This window comes from Corticium candelabrum, chromosome 9 (assembly GCF_963422355.1).
Source record: "Corticium candelabrum chromosome 9, ooCorCand1.1, whole genome shotgun sequence".
Taxonomy (NCBI): Eukaryota; Metazoa; Porifera; class Homoscleromorpha; order Homosclerophorida; family Plakinidae; genus Corticium; species Corticium candelabrum.
The window spans coordinates 2,917,577-2,934,004 of NC_085093.1; the positions used below are offsets into that span (position 1 = coordinate 2,917,577).

Consider the following 16,428-nt stretch of genomic DNA (forward strand, 5'->3'; position numbering starts at 1 on the left):
CGGTCGTGTGTAGAAGTCGAGCTTTTCTTCAAGACACTCGGCACGTGCGTACACACACGTTCGGTCACGTGCACGTGCGCAAATGTCGGCGTGTGCGTGTAGCGTTCAATGACACCTGGCCAACAATGATGACAAAGAAAGAGGTGACGCTGCTGAAACTAGCATCTCGATTCTCATAGTAGTGACAAGTCTATCTAACCGAATCTTGCGTTTTCAATTAAGTAGTCTACATAACAAACTCATCAACATTCTGTAACGTGATGCATGACCATCAATGGAAATGCGAGCTTGCTTTGTTGCCCACACCAAGAACTTTAGTTGTTTAAACGCTAATACTCATACCCCACGGACACAAATTTTAAAATTATGCAAGAATGCATCTAGAAATTATTGTAGACAACCAGGAGATCTAACAGCTAATCATCTGCATAAATTCCTTCTTCGATCTACACACACACACACACACACACACACACACACACACACACACACACACACACACACACACACACTCACACACACACACACACACACACACACACACACACACACACAACTACATGCACGTATGCTCGTAGCTCTGAAGCAAGTGGAACACAGTTTCATACTTACTAGTGGTATTATTGCAACTAAATGTAACGTCTGATTTAAACCACCTATACACAAACACTGCATAGCTCTTAACATATTTGCAAGTACACTGTAAACCTAAGATCCACATGCTCGAGATATGAGACTATACGTGTGTGTAGACCAAGTATGGTTTAGAAAATGTGTATTTTTGTTAGGCTATAAAATCTTTGTTTAATTAATGGAGTAGGTTGTGCTTTCGCACTCCTAAAAACTTACCAAACTAGAATTTTAAAAACTTTTTTCCTGAAAAAAGAAATAGATGTAGGAATTGTCTAAAAAAGTAACAGAAACAAGATCTATAGATAATATGAACCAAAGCCAGACATCATTAATGAATCCTTTCAACCACATTCCCTACATTTTACTTTTATTGGGTTGGAAGGATTCACTTATGATGTCTGGCTTTGGTTCATATTATCTATAGATCTTGTTTCTGTTACTTTTTATACAATCCCTACATCTATTTCTTTTTTCAGGGAAAAAGTTTTTAAAATTCTAGTACAACTAGAATCAGTACAAGAAATATGTTGAAAATTTTTAAAAGAACATTTAGAGCCGGCCAACTGCCTAGGCATAAGAAATTTCGCGAAGGCGAATGGCTGCACGCAATTGACTGAAGCGGTTGATGTGTTTGCGCGCGAGAGATTCGTTGATGTCTATTGTGGCGACGAGTTTCTCTCGCATCCGTGCGAGCACCTCATCTCGCTCATATCGAGCGACGAACTGAACGTTACGAGCGAGAAAGAAGTCTATCTAGCCGTGATACGCTGGGTAGGGAAGATTTGTTGACTCTGATTGTTGGCTGAGTGATGTGGTTAGGTAATCTAATGTAGTTGTGGCATATAATGTAATGTGGTGTATACTGTTGTTTACTGTAGTATACTGCAGAGCTGCCAACTCTCCCGCATTGAGCGGGAGACGTCCTCATTTGGGACCCTTCTCCCGCCTACCCGTATTTGGCATCAGATCTCCTGCATTCTGGCAATTGGTGGATGTGACCGAAATGATAGGCGTGCCTGTTCTGTGTAACTGTACATGTACCCTACAGTTTTAGTACATGGATGTGTACGCACATGCTCGATATCCCAATATCATTTTCTATGTGCCAGCCCTATGGCGTGCTACCAATGCCAAAACAATTGCTGCAGCACTAATATTCAGCCAGAATATCCCAACTAGCCACGAGAATGTGCATGTACTTTGTTCTTACATTTTTTAGCAGGCAGTAGTACGTACAATACAAGTTCCGTGTTTAATTAATTATTATGTTTAGTAAATGGTATTGATACTGTGTGTCGCTAATTAGGCACATTAATCAATCGGTTATACATTTGTTGCACTATAATTAAATTAATTGATGGCTTCTACTCTAATCGGGCATGCAAGTACTTAAATTTTGATAATTAGATATTATTAATATATTATTTTATTTAATCAGCTATTTCCATGATTGGAAGAATGAGGCAAATATATATTATTTAACACTTAAAACTATATAAATTTATTGATATTAATGCTACTGTAGGCGTGTCCCAAAAAATTAATCTCCCGCATATTTTTCCTGCAAACTCACGCATTTTGACACTGCTAAGTTGGCAGGTCTGATGCTGTAATGTGGTGTATTGTAGTGTACTGTAGTATACTGTAATGTGGTGTATTGTAGTGTACTGTAGTATACTGTAATGTGGTGTATTGTAGTGTACTGTAGTATACTGTAAAGTGGTGTATTATAGTGTACTGTAGTATACTGTAATGTGGTGTATTGTAGTGTACTGTAGTATACTGTAATGTGGTGTATTGTAGTGTACTGTAGTATACTGTAATGTGGTGTATTGTAGTGTACTGTAGTATACTGTAAAGTGGTGTATTATAGTGTACTGTAGTATACAGTAATGTGGTGTATTATAGTGTACTGTAGTATACTGTACAGTAATGTGGTGTATTGTAGTGTACTGTAGTATACTGTAATGTGGTGTATTGTAGTGTACTGTAGTATACTGTAAAGTGGTGTATTATAGTATACTGTAGTATACAGTAATGTGGTGTCTTGTAGTGCACTGTAGTATACTGTAATGTGGTGTATTATAGTGTACTGTAGTATACTGTAATGTGGTGTATTGTAGTACTGTACTATACTGTAATGTGGTGTATTGTAGTGTACTGTAGTATGCTGTAATTTGGTGTATTGTAGTATACTGTAATGTGGTGTATTGTAGTGTACTGTAGTATACTGTAATGTGGTGTATTGTAATGTACTGTAGTATACTGTAATGCGGTGTAATATAGTGTATTGTAGTATACTGTAATGTGGTGTATTGTAGTTTACTGTAGAATGCTGTAATGTGGTGTATTGTAGTGTACTGTAGTATACAGTAATGTGGTGTATTGTAGTGTACTGTGGTATGCTGTAATGTGCTGTATTGTAGTGTACTGTAGTATACTGTAATGTGGTGTATTGTAGTGTACTGTAGCATACTGTAATGTGATGTAGTGTACTGTACTGTAGTATACTGTAATGTGATGTAGTGTACTGTACTGTAGTATACTGTAATGCGGTGTAATATAGTGTATTGTACTATACTGTAATGTGGTGTATTGTAGTGTACTGTAGTATGCTGTAATTTGGTGTATTGTAGTATACTGTAATGTGGTGTATTGTAGTGTACTGTAGTATACTGTAATGTGGTGTATTGTAATGTACTGTAGTATACTGTAATGCGGTGTAATATAGTGTATTGTAGTATACTGTAATGTGGTGTATTGTAGTTTACTGTAGAATGCTGTAATGTGGTGTATTGTAGTGTACTGTAGTATACAGTAATGTGGTGTATTGTAGTGTACTGTGGTATGCTGTAATGTGCTGTATTGTAGTGTACTGTAGTATACTGTAATGTGGTGTATTGTAGTGTACTGTAGCATACTGTAATGTGATGTAGTGTACTGTACTGTAGTGTACTGTAATGTGGTGTATTGTAGTGTACTGTAGTATACTGTAATGTGGTGTACTGTAGTGTAGGATACTGTAATGCAGTGTAATTAAGCTACGAGCGTAAAGAAAAACACAACAATAAGTGGTGGACTGCTTCGCGAGAAGCTCACTCTGAACGGGCTGAATTGACTTCCGGTCTGTCTGTCGGTATGTCGCTATGTTTGTTTGTAAGCGTGCGTCACGCTCGGGGAGTTTTCAGTCAATCAGCAATCGTTGTGGGACGCTAAACGTAGGTGACGTAATACTAGCTTGTCAGCTTGAGTCACTCTCGGGAATTTGTTGAGCCAATCAGCAGACCTTTGGCACATCAACAATGGGTGACGTAACAATCCCGCGCATTATGACAGAAAAGCCGAGATGTCGTAAACCTCCATTTTACGGTCAAACTGTCGTCAAACAGAGAAGCGCAGAGTAAAGATCAGGTAATAGTTGTTAGCGTTTGTTACTTTTTACAAAAGAATCGCAAAACAAACGAATTTATCGTTCTACAAGAAGCCAAGCTAGAGTCCCATGGGACCATGCATCTAGCTAGGCACCGTTGCATACACACCACCAACATGTCATCCGCGATCTTCAAGATAGCAATATGTTGTAAGTAGGACTGATGATAAACGATCGACGTCGTCTTGCAAGAAAGATTCATAGGAAACGTTGACGCTGCCTAATTAATATCTTCTGGATCCGGTCGCTAGATGTACATGCATGTCGCTTCACAGTATATTTTATGCAGCTAGGAGACGTACACCGATCTCTAGCTACAACGAAATAGCGGAAAGAAAGATGGCGACGATTCAATAAAAGTATGATAATGATCTGATAGTCCATCTCAACAGTTAATTAATTTATTAACTTCCAGTGATACAAGAGCGCTATACATGCAGAATTGAGACATAACGTGCATAACAAGCCCGCGCCGTGCAAGAGTTGCGTAGCTGTGTGAATCCGAAGTAGTGTGGAACATTGATGGTATTTAGTTAATTATCTTTAATCACATTGATAAATCTAGATGTTTTCAAAGTGTACAGCTTGCCAGAGCGAATCGGATAATTGGTTGCCCCAATCGGATAATTGATTGGCTGAGTCGGATAATTGGTTGCCCCAACCGGATAATTGATTGACTGAGTCGGATAACTGGTTGCCCCAACCGGATAATTGGGAGGGAAATCCTGTAGTATATATATATATATATATATATATATATATATATATATATATATATATATATATATATATAATACAAATCTCAAATTTCTCCTCCCCACGACCACGTTTCATGATAGGACCTACTTTAAAGAAATCGTTTCCGTGTCTGACTACACAGTCCGTCAGCCAAGGCTTGGTTTTGCGGGGGCCAGACTAGAATTTTTTTATATCCGGGAGCTTTCCGTCTTCCTAGGCGTGGTTGCGTTCGGAAATCTACTGGAACGAAGGACACTAGGACGAAGATCACTGTCTGTAGAAGATGTGCACGTAAAGGACAACATATTGGCTAAGTCTTATCCAATAAAACTGACGATAGACTGGCGTATTTGCGACTAATCACGTGGTAGCGTCTCGCTAGTTTTTGAGCACACTGCCGTCTCTTTGCGTTTTTTCACCAACAACCTAGTAAATTGTAAAGAGGGCATGTGATCGCGTTTTACTGCATTCTAAAATCTGGTTTGCATCTACAAACACGGGAGATTTCTGACCCCAAACTTGACGCACTGTGCAGTAATGGGAGTAAGGAATCGTCAAGTAGAAACCGCGGTTCTGCGCCTCAGCAGTCTTTCAAGGTGGGATATCGCTACTCTGTTGAGATTTCTTTGCGCTGAGTGCTGTTTTCAACGAGTTACAATATTCCTTTACTTCTTTGTAATATGAGTTTCTAATGTTTGCTTGTTCTGTTCTTCTGTAACTTTATCAAATTGATTTTCGAGTTTGCTGATAGTTGTAAGTGTTTTGATAATCTAATGAGTCATAAGTAGCCAAGGGGATTGATGTTGAAGAGATGTAGAGGCTGAACTGCTTGTTCATGCATTTTAATACATACTCTACGTATGCATCTAATATGGGAAGAGAAAAAGTGGAGAAAGTGTTCATCCTGGAAGAGATTGCCAGTCTTGTGCTAGATGTGGCACCACTTCAGATATCCAGAAAATTGAAATCAAATCAACCCTTGTAGTCTTGCTTGTGTCACAAATGTGAACAATAAATCACTCAGTATTAATTATTATCAAATATCACTATCATACGACCATAAATTCATTTACTAGAGGAATAATGAGTATGTACTACAAGTATATGCAAATGAGATCAATTTTCCAATAATTATAAGGCATGTAACTGCAGTTTATTATTAATAGATAGTTATTAAATTAATTGATTAGTTGATTAATTGTTGCATAGTCATTACCTGAATATACTGTACTAGACATGTTCAATAGTCTAATTTGTTGCTGTGATACAGACCTGCGTTGTGTATTACATCAGACAATTCTTTTCAAGACATGTATAGATCAACATTTAATTAGCCAAAAGCTAAACAGTAGAATACGCTAGCAAGTAGTTTGACAAGTTGTACAGTGTGTACAGTAGTCTTACATTCAGTCACTGCCGATTCTGGCGTGGCTTTGACATTAGCATCAGCGGGAATGCAAGGTGATTACAACAAGTGGCATTCGTAGATATATGAGCACACGGCCGTCTCAAAGAAGCTAGTTTTCTGACAACACCATACGATGATAGCACAGCTTCTAGTGAGAAAGGCGTCTAGTGGTGTGTCGACTCAACGGTGTTGTAGTGCGTAGTTGAGTTGCCACTTCCGGCTTAGCATGGCGTTCACCATGCAACTTTCCTCTCCCCAAACAAGGTCTCAAATCGCGCTGTTGACTCCGCAGGTGTTCGAACAACGAGCCCGTATGTCATACAATGTAGCACATGTCTTCCGGGACCGCCGATGAATCTTAATCTTATGTATTGCAATAAAATGCGTATTTCGTCGTGGCGGAGCACGTGGAGCTATATGCGGGGGTGCGGACCGGCGCGCTAGAAAATAAAAGCGAGGTCCTACGGGACGTTGGCTGATGGACTATACAGAGGAGTCTACTAGGAACTATTCGTGCAAGTGACCAAACGGCGAAGAAAATACTTCATCAAGTTCCGTAGCCCCATCCTTTTGTATTGTAGCTAGGGATTATGTTTACGTGACAACCAAGAAACACCTTCAGGAGGTGAATGCCGCTTACAGTCAACTATTCACACATCCCATACTACAATCAATCCTTTACTACACTGTGCTGCATCTAACACTGTTGATAGTCAATGTTTGCTGATATCAATTTCTATGTGAGTAAATACCATACCACTGTCGTTACAACGGAACTGAGTGCATACCTAGACTGTACATTTCAATTGTCTTGATCACGATCACAAAACGACGTCTACCTATACCAGGCCTATATACGTAATCTAAACTACTAGGAAGTTTGCATGTTTACTTCCATGACAGCTAGGGTTTCAACAAATACGTATTGTATAGCTAGGACTCGGCGTTTAAGTAGACGGTCTGAAAACTCCGTTGGACGTGTTACTTAAGAACGCGAGGCGCCTACGGATACCGTACAACTAATTTATTAAACATTTAAGCGTATCACATACAAAAAAAGGAAATTACGTCTTGACGCGGCGGTAGGGTCTGGCTACGAGAGACTAAATTGCTTGCATTTTCTATTTTTATGATATGAGTCGGAAAATGTCACAGAGACGTCTTTAGACATAACCTTTTGATGAAATAGAGCACAAGCCTATTATACATATTTAGTTGTACATCATCTTTGCCATATCCACTGCAAACGATACGAGTTACAAAACTGTAAATCCATTAATCAATAAAGTTATGTTTTATAAAATTTCATGCAGCAATGTACTAGTAGCAAAGAATACATGTATGAAATCGATTGTTGCAAACTCACTTTTACAAAAACAAAAACTAAAAAATCAGCTGCCTTTAATTAACATAATCACAATAACAATGACAACTACCAATGAAATCTATAACTGTTGCTTTAGCGTTGTACAGTGGCAGTTCATGCTAATTCTTCATATGAATAGTCAGTTTACAAAGAATAGAGTCGTCCTTAATGTAGTAACGAGACTCTAAACGTTTGTGAGAGACAAACCTTGGCTTACCCCCTCCCATGCCTCCGATTTCAAGATTCAATGCACCCTTATAGGGAGGTGAAAACCGTTCAACAACATTCTCTCCTGCTAGTTGTTGATCAATAATTGCAAACTCAAACGAAAATGGGAAAGGCCAAACAAGCTTCTTATCAAACTCTCCATGACTTGGAATCAGATAAACGCCAACGTAGTTCTCAAAAGTATCGTCATCAATAACTTTAACTGGAAAGACTTCAAGATACAGATGATACCCAGGGTATACATAGAATGAACTGCTCTTAATCAAACTTTCACCTGGTTTCGTTAATTTTGCTCGTATGACTTTCTCAGACCAGTTCTCTATTCTCCATTTGTGCACAAACTTGCTAGCAGTTAAAACAGGTGGAAGAGAATATTTCCTTCTGATCAATTCTTCACACAACTGTGATTCCACCTCTGACAGTCTACTTTCTGTGCATGCCGATTTCTGTTCAGTACTAGTAGTCTCCAATTTCTGTTCAGTTTTCTTTAAAGTCTGTTCAGTATTCTCCAACTTCTGTTCAGTTTTCTCCAACTTTAATTTGGTTGTTCTTAGTTCCTTGGCAATCAGACTAAGATGGTTAGCTGTGTTACTTTCAATGTGCATTAACAGTTCATGACGTTTTCCTTCAAACTGACACCCATTATCTCTAAAATCACAATCAAGAATACTGTTTGGACAATTTCCTTGACTGCCAGTGTGATCTTCCATCTGACCCCTTGCCAACATTTGCCCACACGAGTAGACGCAGCCAACAGGATACAGGAGACACGTCAGGTAATGAGCTGCAAGATCCATCCATTCCATTCTGGCACTGCAATAATCACAACTAGTGGCTCTCCTTCCACACAGTCTTTCCTTGTGATTTTTCATTTCCTTTCTTATCACCATTTCTCCGCATTTGTTTGCACACGTTTCTTCAACATATTCACATTCCTTCTCATGAGTCTCTTTGTATCTCAACTCCCCAACCCATTCACAACCTTTCTCATGTCGATCACATTTGATCATCAAATTCAGTATCTCTCGTTTCAGCGCATTGTTGGAAAAAATCTCCAATTTCGTCAACCGCGACCTACACGAAGGGCAAGAAGTGTAACACTCGACCCGTGCAGGTACCGCTCCTTCTAGCGGCAAGTCTGCAAAACAATTTGCACAAAAGTGATGGCCACAATCTGTGAGTTTCGGTTCTCGTAAAACTAGAAAACAAATGGGGCACAAAAACCTATCAGCGACAGTTTCAACAAACACAGCATCGAAGCCTCTCTCCTCAGCCGCCATGTTGCGCACAAGAACACGTGCTCATGAGTAAAACGTACGTAGACAGATTGATGCACCACTTCCAGACTTAGTCCATACACGAGCTTGATCTCAATAATCTTATACGACTCGCGTACTGTAAACGTGCGGTATAACCAAGCTGCAAGCAAGACAAACCGAGAGACTTAAGCTGGATTTACAATATGCAAACGCTTGAGCGTCGCGTCGCGTCGCGTCGTACAAATTCAAATTGTAAATGGTCTACGCGACGCGACGCTCGACAGACGCGACGCACGCGACGCGACGCATCCGAATAGAACCGAGTTCTATTTCAGCGTCGAACCGGAAGTCGGAGCACGTCGCGTCGGAAGTGGCAATTAAGATTTTATCCAATCACAGCCAAGTAGGAGTGCACGTGGTTGCTTCGTGAGCAATGGCTACGAACATGTTGGACGTTGAGCGCTTGATAGAGAGTGTACGCAGCTGTCCTTGCCTGTGGAAGGTCAACTGCCAAGTATACAAGGACCTGCGTGCACGAGAAAACGCTTGGAAGTGGATTGCCAGCGAGTTGGGTGTCTCGGCAGAACTCTGCCAAAAGAAATGGAAGAGTCTCCGAGACAAGTACGTGAGGGAGGTTAAACTTCTTCAGAAGAAACGTTTGTCCGGGACCGGAGGTCCACCTCCAACGTCTTCGTGGGTTTTCTTCACCGTGATGACTTTTCTGGACATTTCCGTGAAGCACAGAACGTAATTACTAGTACACGTGTACCATTTATTCTTTGCTTTTTTTTGTCTGTTTTCGTGTCTCTGCCTGTCTGCTTTGATGTGGCTGCATGCCCGTCAGTGGATCTGTCTGTTGATCTGTTGGTCTGTCAGTCTGCTTGTCTGCTTTCATGATATCTGTGTCTGTTTCTTTACCTGCATGTCTAGCTATGGTTGCCCTTTGTTTGTACGCGCCGGTGTTTATACTGTTTCTGTGTCTTTTTACTGTACCTACTACTGTTTACGCTGCATTTGCTGTGGGTTTATGCATGCACTTCTTGCAAATCTCAGTATCTCTAGTAGTAACTCTATTGTATTGACAAACAGAACAGACAGCAATTTTTCATTGCTGGAAAGTCAACAGGAGAGTCAACAACAGGAAAGTCAACAACAGGAGAGTCAACAACAGGAGAACCAGCCAGGAGAGAGCCAGCCAGCAGAGAGTGAACCCTATGACAGTGATGAGACAGTCGACAATCATGAAAGGTAAATGTGTGGACTTCGACTTGATATATTGCTTCCTTTCACAGGCTAATTTTTCCTACTGCAGCAATGAAGCACACAACAGCTCGGTCATTTGTCAGGTAGAGACTGGACCGCGTCAACTAAGCATCACTCCTGCCACCAAAAGAAAGAGACGTCGTAAGGGACCAGAAGACGAGCTAGAGACTTCAATTGTAGAAAGGCTAAACTCGTTAGACTCAAAGAGGGCTCATGTCGACTCCGATGAGGATGGTTTGTTCGGTAGGCAGATAGCTGCTACTCTACGGAGATTTCCCTATGAGAAGAAGGCGTTCGCAAAGCTCAGACTTCAACAAGTGATGTTAGAGGTAGAGCTTGGTGGGTCAGGAGATGGCTTTTCTCTGTTTAGAGAGAGCACCCATAGGTCACCAACCATGCTTGTGTGCATCACTGTGTAGTATCCTGTGATACGTGGCCAGCGACTACACTATGTGTGGTCTATAAACCGGCTTTTTTAAAAGCCACCAACTACATCAGAGAGAGAGAAACTGCAGACTGCTAGCTACATGACTGATTGACAAACTCATTAATCGACAACAACAGGTCAATAACTTTCAATTGTTATGTTTAACACATACGTACTTTGGCACTGCCTGTGCCTACATACTCTTAATTAATATGCTCATTATATTATCTTGGGAAGTGCTATTCGTAGCCCATTTTCAGGTATGGTAAATATGGAGCATTAACTATTGTTGCCATATGGAGTCTGGGAAAATATACTATCAATCTAGAACAAATTGTTTAGATAGCTTACCAAAAAACAAGACTCAGTATACTATATTAATTATAGAATATTCTAGACTAAACTGTTAGTCACGTGCTAGCTCCTACAGCTAGATAACCAGTGGATTATAACTAATTGTATGCAAGGAATTGATTGTTGTAACTAATAATTGTAACTAGCAAGAAATTGATTATTGTAACTAATTGGTCAAATCAAAATTCAGGCTAGGTAATGATCTCTTTGATATTATTTTTGGCTTTTATAAAAGCCGGTGGTTACTCAATACAAGTCAAAAGACTGATTGAGTAGGTAAAGGTAATGACCAAGACTAATTTATTAGTTAATAGTCTTTGCGGTTGACATGGTGGTACTGCCAGGTGACCTCTCCTTCTGGTGTCATAAAATAGTCTCGGTACATGTCTCTCACTTCAGCTGCAGATCGACTGCTCCGATTTCCTCCTATTTGTCCAATTCTGGACAACCCACCATCATCAACTTCATGCCTCCAATTTCCTCTCAGTAAGTGACCAGCACCATCTTCAGCATCAGTAAAGCCTGGGGGACAATACACCGAAGACTCATTGGTTCGTAGGTAGTTGTGAAGGGCAATAGCTGCTTTTGTAAATATGACAGCATTGTCTGGTGCTGCAATGATGGGTCGCCTAAATATCCTCCAACGTGCAGCCAAAATTCCAAAAGTGTTTTCAATCACACGCCTAGCTCTGCTTAACCTGTAATTAAACACAGCCGTTCGTTCATCTAGGCCTCTACCTGGATACGGTCTCAACATGTTGGTACGTAAAGGGAATGCCTCATCACCAACAAACACGAATGGAGCCTCTGTGCTGGTTCCAGGCAATGGCCTACTTACTGGTAATGACAAGCTACCTAATTCAGTTGCTTGGCCAAATGCTGAATTTGAAAACACACCACCATCACTATGGCGACCTGAATCTCCTACATCTACTAGAATAAATCTGTAGTGAGCATCACACACTGCCAATAGAACAATGGAATAAGTCCCCTTGTAGTTGTAGTATGTGGAACCTGATCTATCAGGAGCCTGAATTACCACATGTTTACCGTCTATTGCTCCAAGACAGTTTGGAAAATTCCAGAGTTGAGAAAATTGTGCACTGATACTCTTCCAGTCGTCTTCTGTAGCAGGGGCCATCACGTACTCTTCCATCAGAACGTTCCATATGACAATGCAAGCCTCCCTAACAATTTGGCATACTGTTGCCGCCCCAACACGGAAACTGAAAAAAAGCGATATCTGCGAGTTTCCCGTTGCCAAATAGCGAAGGGTCAACGCCAGTCTCTCGCCAGGGGATATTGATGGTCGGACGACACTGCTGTACCGACGACGAACCAACAAAGGCCCCACTTTTGCCAAAAGTTGGTCAAATGTAGCCTTCGACATCTTCAGATATCTAAAGTGGCTGTCAGAGTCGTGCAACCGCATCTCTTGGAGAAGTTGATGGTACTCTCCCTGCTCAGTGCGTCGTTGATGTATCTCACGAACCCAAACTTGACGTGGTCTTCTTTTTGCTTTTCTGCAGCGGTGGTGATGCAACAAGAGACACAACAGTAGCGTTTCCTCCTCTTCGTCCGTATCCATTCTAGAACACGAGGTAAAATGGGCGTAGCCGTATTTTCGCGCGTGGTAATCTAGCGCGAGTGGTCATTCAGGAATACATGCACCGACATCTGTGACGCGCTAAAATTTACATTGTGAATGGTCGACGGGTGTGACGCGACGCGACGCGACGCCTGCCACTCCCACGCGACGCGACGCGACGCTCAAGCGTTTCCATATTGTAAATCCAGCTTTACATACAAAAAAGGAAAAATTACGTCATGACGCGGAGGTAGGGTCTAGCTACGCGAGACAAAATTCCTTGCATTTTTTATTTTTATGATAGGAGTCAGAAAATGTCACAGAGACGTCTATAAACATAAACATTTGATGAAATACTGCAAATGATAAGAGTCACAAAACTGTAGTCCATTAATCAATGAAGTTATGTTTCATAGAATTCCGAGCAGCAATGTACAAGTAGCAAAAACTACATGTATGAAATAGATTGTTGCAAACTCACTTTTACAAAAACTAAAAATCAGCTGCCTTTAATTAACATAATCACAATTACAATGACAACTATCAATGAAGTCTATAACTGTCGCGTTGTAGAGTGGCAGATCATGCTAATTCTTCACATGAATAGTCAGTTTACAAAGAATAGAGTCGTCCTTAATGTAGTGACGAGACTCTAAACGTTTGTGAGAGACAACACTTGCATTACCCCATCCCTCGGTTCCGATTCCAATATTCAATGCATTCTTGTAGGGAGGTAAACACTGATGAACAACATTCACTCCTGTTAGTTGTTGATCAATAATTGCAAAATCAAATGAAAATGGAAAAGGCCAAACAAGCTTCTCATCAAAGTCTCCATGACTTGGATACAGATAAACACCAACGTAGTTCTCAAAAGTATTGTCATCAATAACATCAACTGGATAGACTCCAACGTACAGATGATACCCAGGGTATACATAGAATGAACTGGTCCTAAACACCTTTTCACCTGGTTTCTTTAATTTTGCTTGTATGACTTTCTCAGACCAGTTCTCTAGTCTCCATTTGTGCACAAACTTGCTAGCAGTTGAAACAGGTGGAAGAGAATATTTCCTTCTGATCAATTCTTCACACAACTGTGATTCCACCTCTGACAGTCTACTCTCTGTGCCTGCCAATTTCTGTTCAGTACTAGTATTCTCCAACTTCTGTTCAGTTTTCTCCAACTTCTGTTCAGTTTTCTCCAACTTCTGTTCAGTTTTCTCCAACTTCTGTTCAGTATTCTCCAACTTTAATTTGGTTGTTCTTAGTTCCATGGCAATCAGACTAAGATGGTTAGCTGTGTTACTTTCAATGTGCATTAACAGTTCATGACGTTTTCCTTCAAACTGACACCCATTATCTCTAAAATCACAACTAAGAATACTGTTTGGACAATTTCCTTGCCTGCCAGTGTGATCTTCCATCTGACCCCTTGCCAATATTTGCCCACACGAGTAGATGCAGAAAACAGGATACAGAAGACATGTCAGGTGATGAGCTGCAAGATCCATCCATTCCATTGTGGCACTGCAATAATCACAACCAGTGGCTCTCCTTCCACACAGTCTTTCCTTGTGATTTTTCATTTCCTTTCGTATCACCATTTCCCCGCATTTGTTTGCACACGTTTCTTCAACATATTCACATTCCTTCTCATGACTTTCTCTGTATCTCAACTCCCCAACCCATTCACAACCTTTCTCATGTCGATCACATTTGATCATCAAATCCAGTATCTCTCGTTTCAGCGCATTGTTGGAAAAAATCTCCGATTTCGTCAACCGCGTCCTACACGAAGGGCAAGAGATGTACGACTCGTCGCCTGGTGCAGGTACTTCTACCGGTGCGTTTGGCAAGTCTACAAAACAATTTGCACAAAAGTGATGGCCACACTCTGTGAGTTTCGGTTCTCGTAAAACTAGAAAGCAAATGGGGCACAAAAACCTATTAGCGACAGTTTCAACAAACACAGCATCGAAGCCTCTCTCCTCAGCCGCCATGTTGCGCACAAGAACACGTGCTCATGAGTAAAACGTACGTAGACAGATTGATGCACCACTTCCAGACTTAGTCCATACACCAGCTCGATCTCAATAATCTTATACGAATAGCGTACTGCAAACGTGCGGTATAACCAAACTACGAGCAAGACAAACCGAGTGACTTACGCAGCCATTGCGGTTACACCAACATACGGGCTTTAAATTAACTCAAGCTCCCGGATGTACTGCAATGGCAAGGGCATTCGACATCAATCGCTACAAACACAGCGTCAAGCTTCTCCATCTCATCAACGAATTCCGAAAGAACGGCCGACTCTGTGACGTCATTCTCAAGGTCAGCACGATGGAAATCTCTACACACCGCGTCGTCCTCGCCACCAGCATTCCCTATTTCCGCGCCATGTTTACCACTAACATGGCAGAAGCCACGCAAGACGTCGTCACGATGAAAGACATCGACCCCGACGTCCTAGGCCGAATCGTGGAGTTTATATATACGGGACATCTGGACGTCACAGTCGACAACGTCCAAGACGTTCTCGCCGCAGCCTCACTCATACAACTAGAATCAGCACAAGAAATATGTTGCGAATTTTTAAAAGAACATTTAGAGCCGGCCAACTGCCTAGGCATAAGAAATTTCGCGGAGGCGAATGGCTGCACGCAATTGACTGAAGCGGTTGACACTAGCGGATCCAGACGGGGGCACTGGGGGCACGTGCCCCCCGTTTGAAAAAACTTTCTTTTAAGTTAACGGACCCATCAGACATTGGTTGGTACTCAGACGGCGACGTAGAATTTTCAAATCTGAGTCTACAGGATCCTAACACTATAAATAGAATCATTTTGACATATTACCGTGCATCTACAAATACCTGCAAGTGCGCATGCTCTGTCTGTACACGTACACGTACAAGCAGGGAAAAGTTCGACACATGGCGTGTACCAAACGCAAACAGTTATCACTGACAGGATTTCTTTCTGAGTCGTCATCTCAAGAGCAGGCCACAAAGTACACTTTTTAGTGGACACGCCCACAAACTAGGTTTCTTTCCCCCCCGTCTATCAAATCCTGTATCCGCCACTGATTGATGTGTTTCCGCGCGAGAGATTCGTTGATGTCTATTGTGGCGATGAGTTTCTCTCGCATCCGTGCGAGCACCTCATCTCGCTCATATCGAGCGACGAACTGAACGTTACGAGCGTGAAAGAAGTCTATCTAGCCGTGATACGCTGGGTAGGGAAGATTTGTTGACGCTGATTGTTGTCTGAGTGATGTGGTTAGGTGATCTAATGTGATCTAATGTAGTTGTGGTATATACTGTAATGTGGTGTATACTGTTGTTTACTGTAGTTACTGTAATGTAGTGTAGTATACAGTAATGTGGTGTATTGTAGTGTAGTGTAGTATACAGTAACGTGGTGTATTGTAGTGTACTGTAGTGTACTGTAGTATACTGTAATGTGGTGTATTGCAGTGTACTGTAGTATACAGTAATGTGGTGTATTGTAGTGTAATGTAATAAGTAGGCCGCTTGGTAGGCAGCTATTGTAGGATGATTAGGACGAAGTAGGGCAACTGCTACAAACACTATTTGACGATTAGTCAGAGCAGCCATTGTGGAGTCAGAGAGAAGCACATTATTTTTGTCCTCAGGTTGTTGTGCTTGAGTTGGCTTCATTCCCCCTGTTTCCTGTCGAGGTTATTTCTATCTCATCCTCTATTGT

The 16,428-nt window shown here is 41.2% G+C and overlaps 5 protein-coding genes across 5 annotated transcripts; 2 read left to right on the forward strand and 3 right to left on the reverse strand.

Annotated features, from left to right (window-relative positions):
* Nucleotides 1-7,406: 7,406 nt before the first annotated feature.
* On the reverse strand, nucleotides 7,407-9,227 carry LOC134184596 (TNF receptor-associated factor 6-like). Its single transcript, XM_062652331.1, has one exon. The coding sequence runs from the start codon at nucleotides 9,081-9,083 to the stop codon at nucleotides 7,695-7,697; it is 1,389 nt and encodes a 462-aa protein (XP_062508315.1). The 5' UTR covers nucleotides 9,084-9,227; the 3' UTR covers nucleotides 7,407-7,694.
* Nucleotides 9,228-9,464: 237 nt separating this feature from the next.
* Nucleotides 9,465-10,744, forward strand: LOC134184114 (transcription factor Adf-1-like). The gene is made up of 3 exons (XM_062651731.1): nucleotides 9,465-9,809; nucleotides 10,152-10,310; nucleotides 10,375-10,744. The coding sequence occupies exons 1-3, from the start codon at nucleotides 9,496-9,498 to the stop codon at nucleotides 10,742-10,744; spliced, it is 843 nt and encodes a 280-aa protein (XP_062507715.1). The 5' UTR covers nucleotides 9,465-9,495.
* Nucleotides 10,745-11,413: 669 nt separating this feature from the next.
* On the reverse strand, nucleotides 11,414-12,538 carry LOC134184116 (uncharacterized). The gene has a single exon (XM_062651732.1). The coding sequence runs from the start codon at nucleotides 12,536-12,538 to the stop codon at nucleotides 11,414-11,416; it is 1,125 nt and encodes a 374-aa protein (XP_062507716.1).
* Nucleotides 12,539-13,121: 583 nt separating this feature from the next.
* Nucleotides 13,122-14,832, reverse strand: LOC134184603 (TNF receptor-associated factor 6-like). Its single transcript, XM_062652339.1, has one exon. The coding sequence runs from the start codon at nucleotides 14,695-14,697 to the stop codon at nucleotides 13,282-13,284; it is 1,416 nt and encodes a 471-aa protein (XP_062508323.1). The 5' UTR covers nucleotides 14,698-14,832; the 3' UTR covers nucleotides 13,122-13,281.
* A 97-nt stretch (nucleotides 14,833-14,929) lies between these two features.
* LOC134184117 (kelch-like protein 18) lies at nucleotides 14,930-15,433 on the forward strand. The gene has a single exon (XM_062651733.1). The coding sequence runs from the start codon at nucleotides 14,930-14,932 to the stop codon at nucleotides 15,431-15,433; it is 504 nt and encodes a 167-aa protein (XP_062507717.1).
* The last annotated feature ends 995 nt before the right edge of the window (nucleotides 15,434-16,428 follow it).

Excerpts from the sequence above, each read along its gene's own strand:
- LOC134184114 (XM_062651731.1), top strand. The coding sequence starts at position 9,496 with ATGGCTACGAACATGTTGGACGTTGAGCGCTTGATAGAGAGTGTACGC. Across the intron at positions 9,810-10,151 it reads ATTTCCGTGAAGCACAGAAC|AACAGACAGCAATTTTTCAT; the intron begins GTAATTACTAGT and ends ATTGACAAACAG. Across the intron at positions 10,311-10,374 it reads ACAGTCGACAATCATGAAAG|CAATGAAGCACACAACAGCT; the intron begins GTAAATGTGTGG and ends TTCCTACTGCAG.
- LOC134184116 (XM_062651732.1), bottom strand. The coding sequence starts at position 12,538 with ATGCGGTTGCACGACTCTGACAGCCACTTTAGATATCTGAAGATGTCG.
- LOC134184603 (XM_062652339.1), bottom strand. The coding sequence starts at position 14,697 with ATGGCGGCTGAGGAGAGAGGCTTCGATGCTGTGTTTGTTGAAACTGTC.
- LOC134184117 (XM_062651733.1), top strand. The coding sequence starts at position 14,930 with ATGGCAAGGGCATTCGACATCAATCGCTACAAACACAGCGTCAAGCTT.
- LOC134184596 (XM_062652331.1), bottom strand. The coding sequence starts at position 9,083 with ATGGCGGCTGAGGAGAGAGGCTTCGATGCTGTGTTTGTTGAAACTGTC.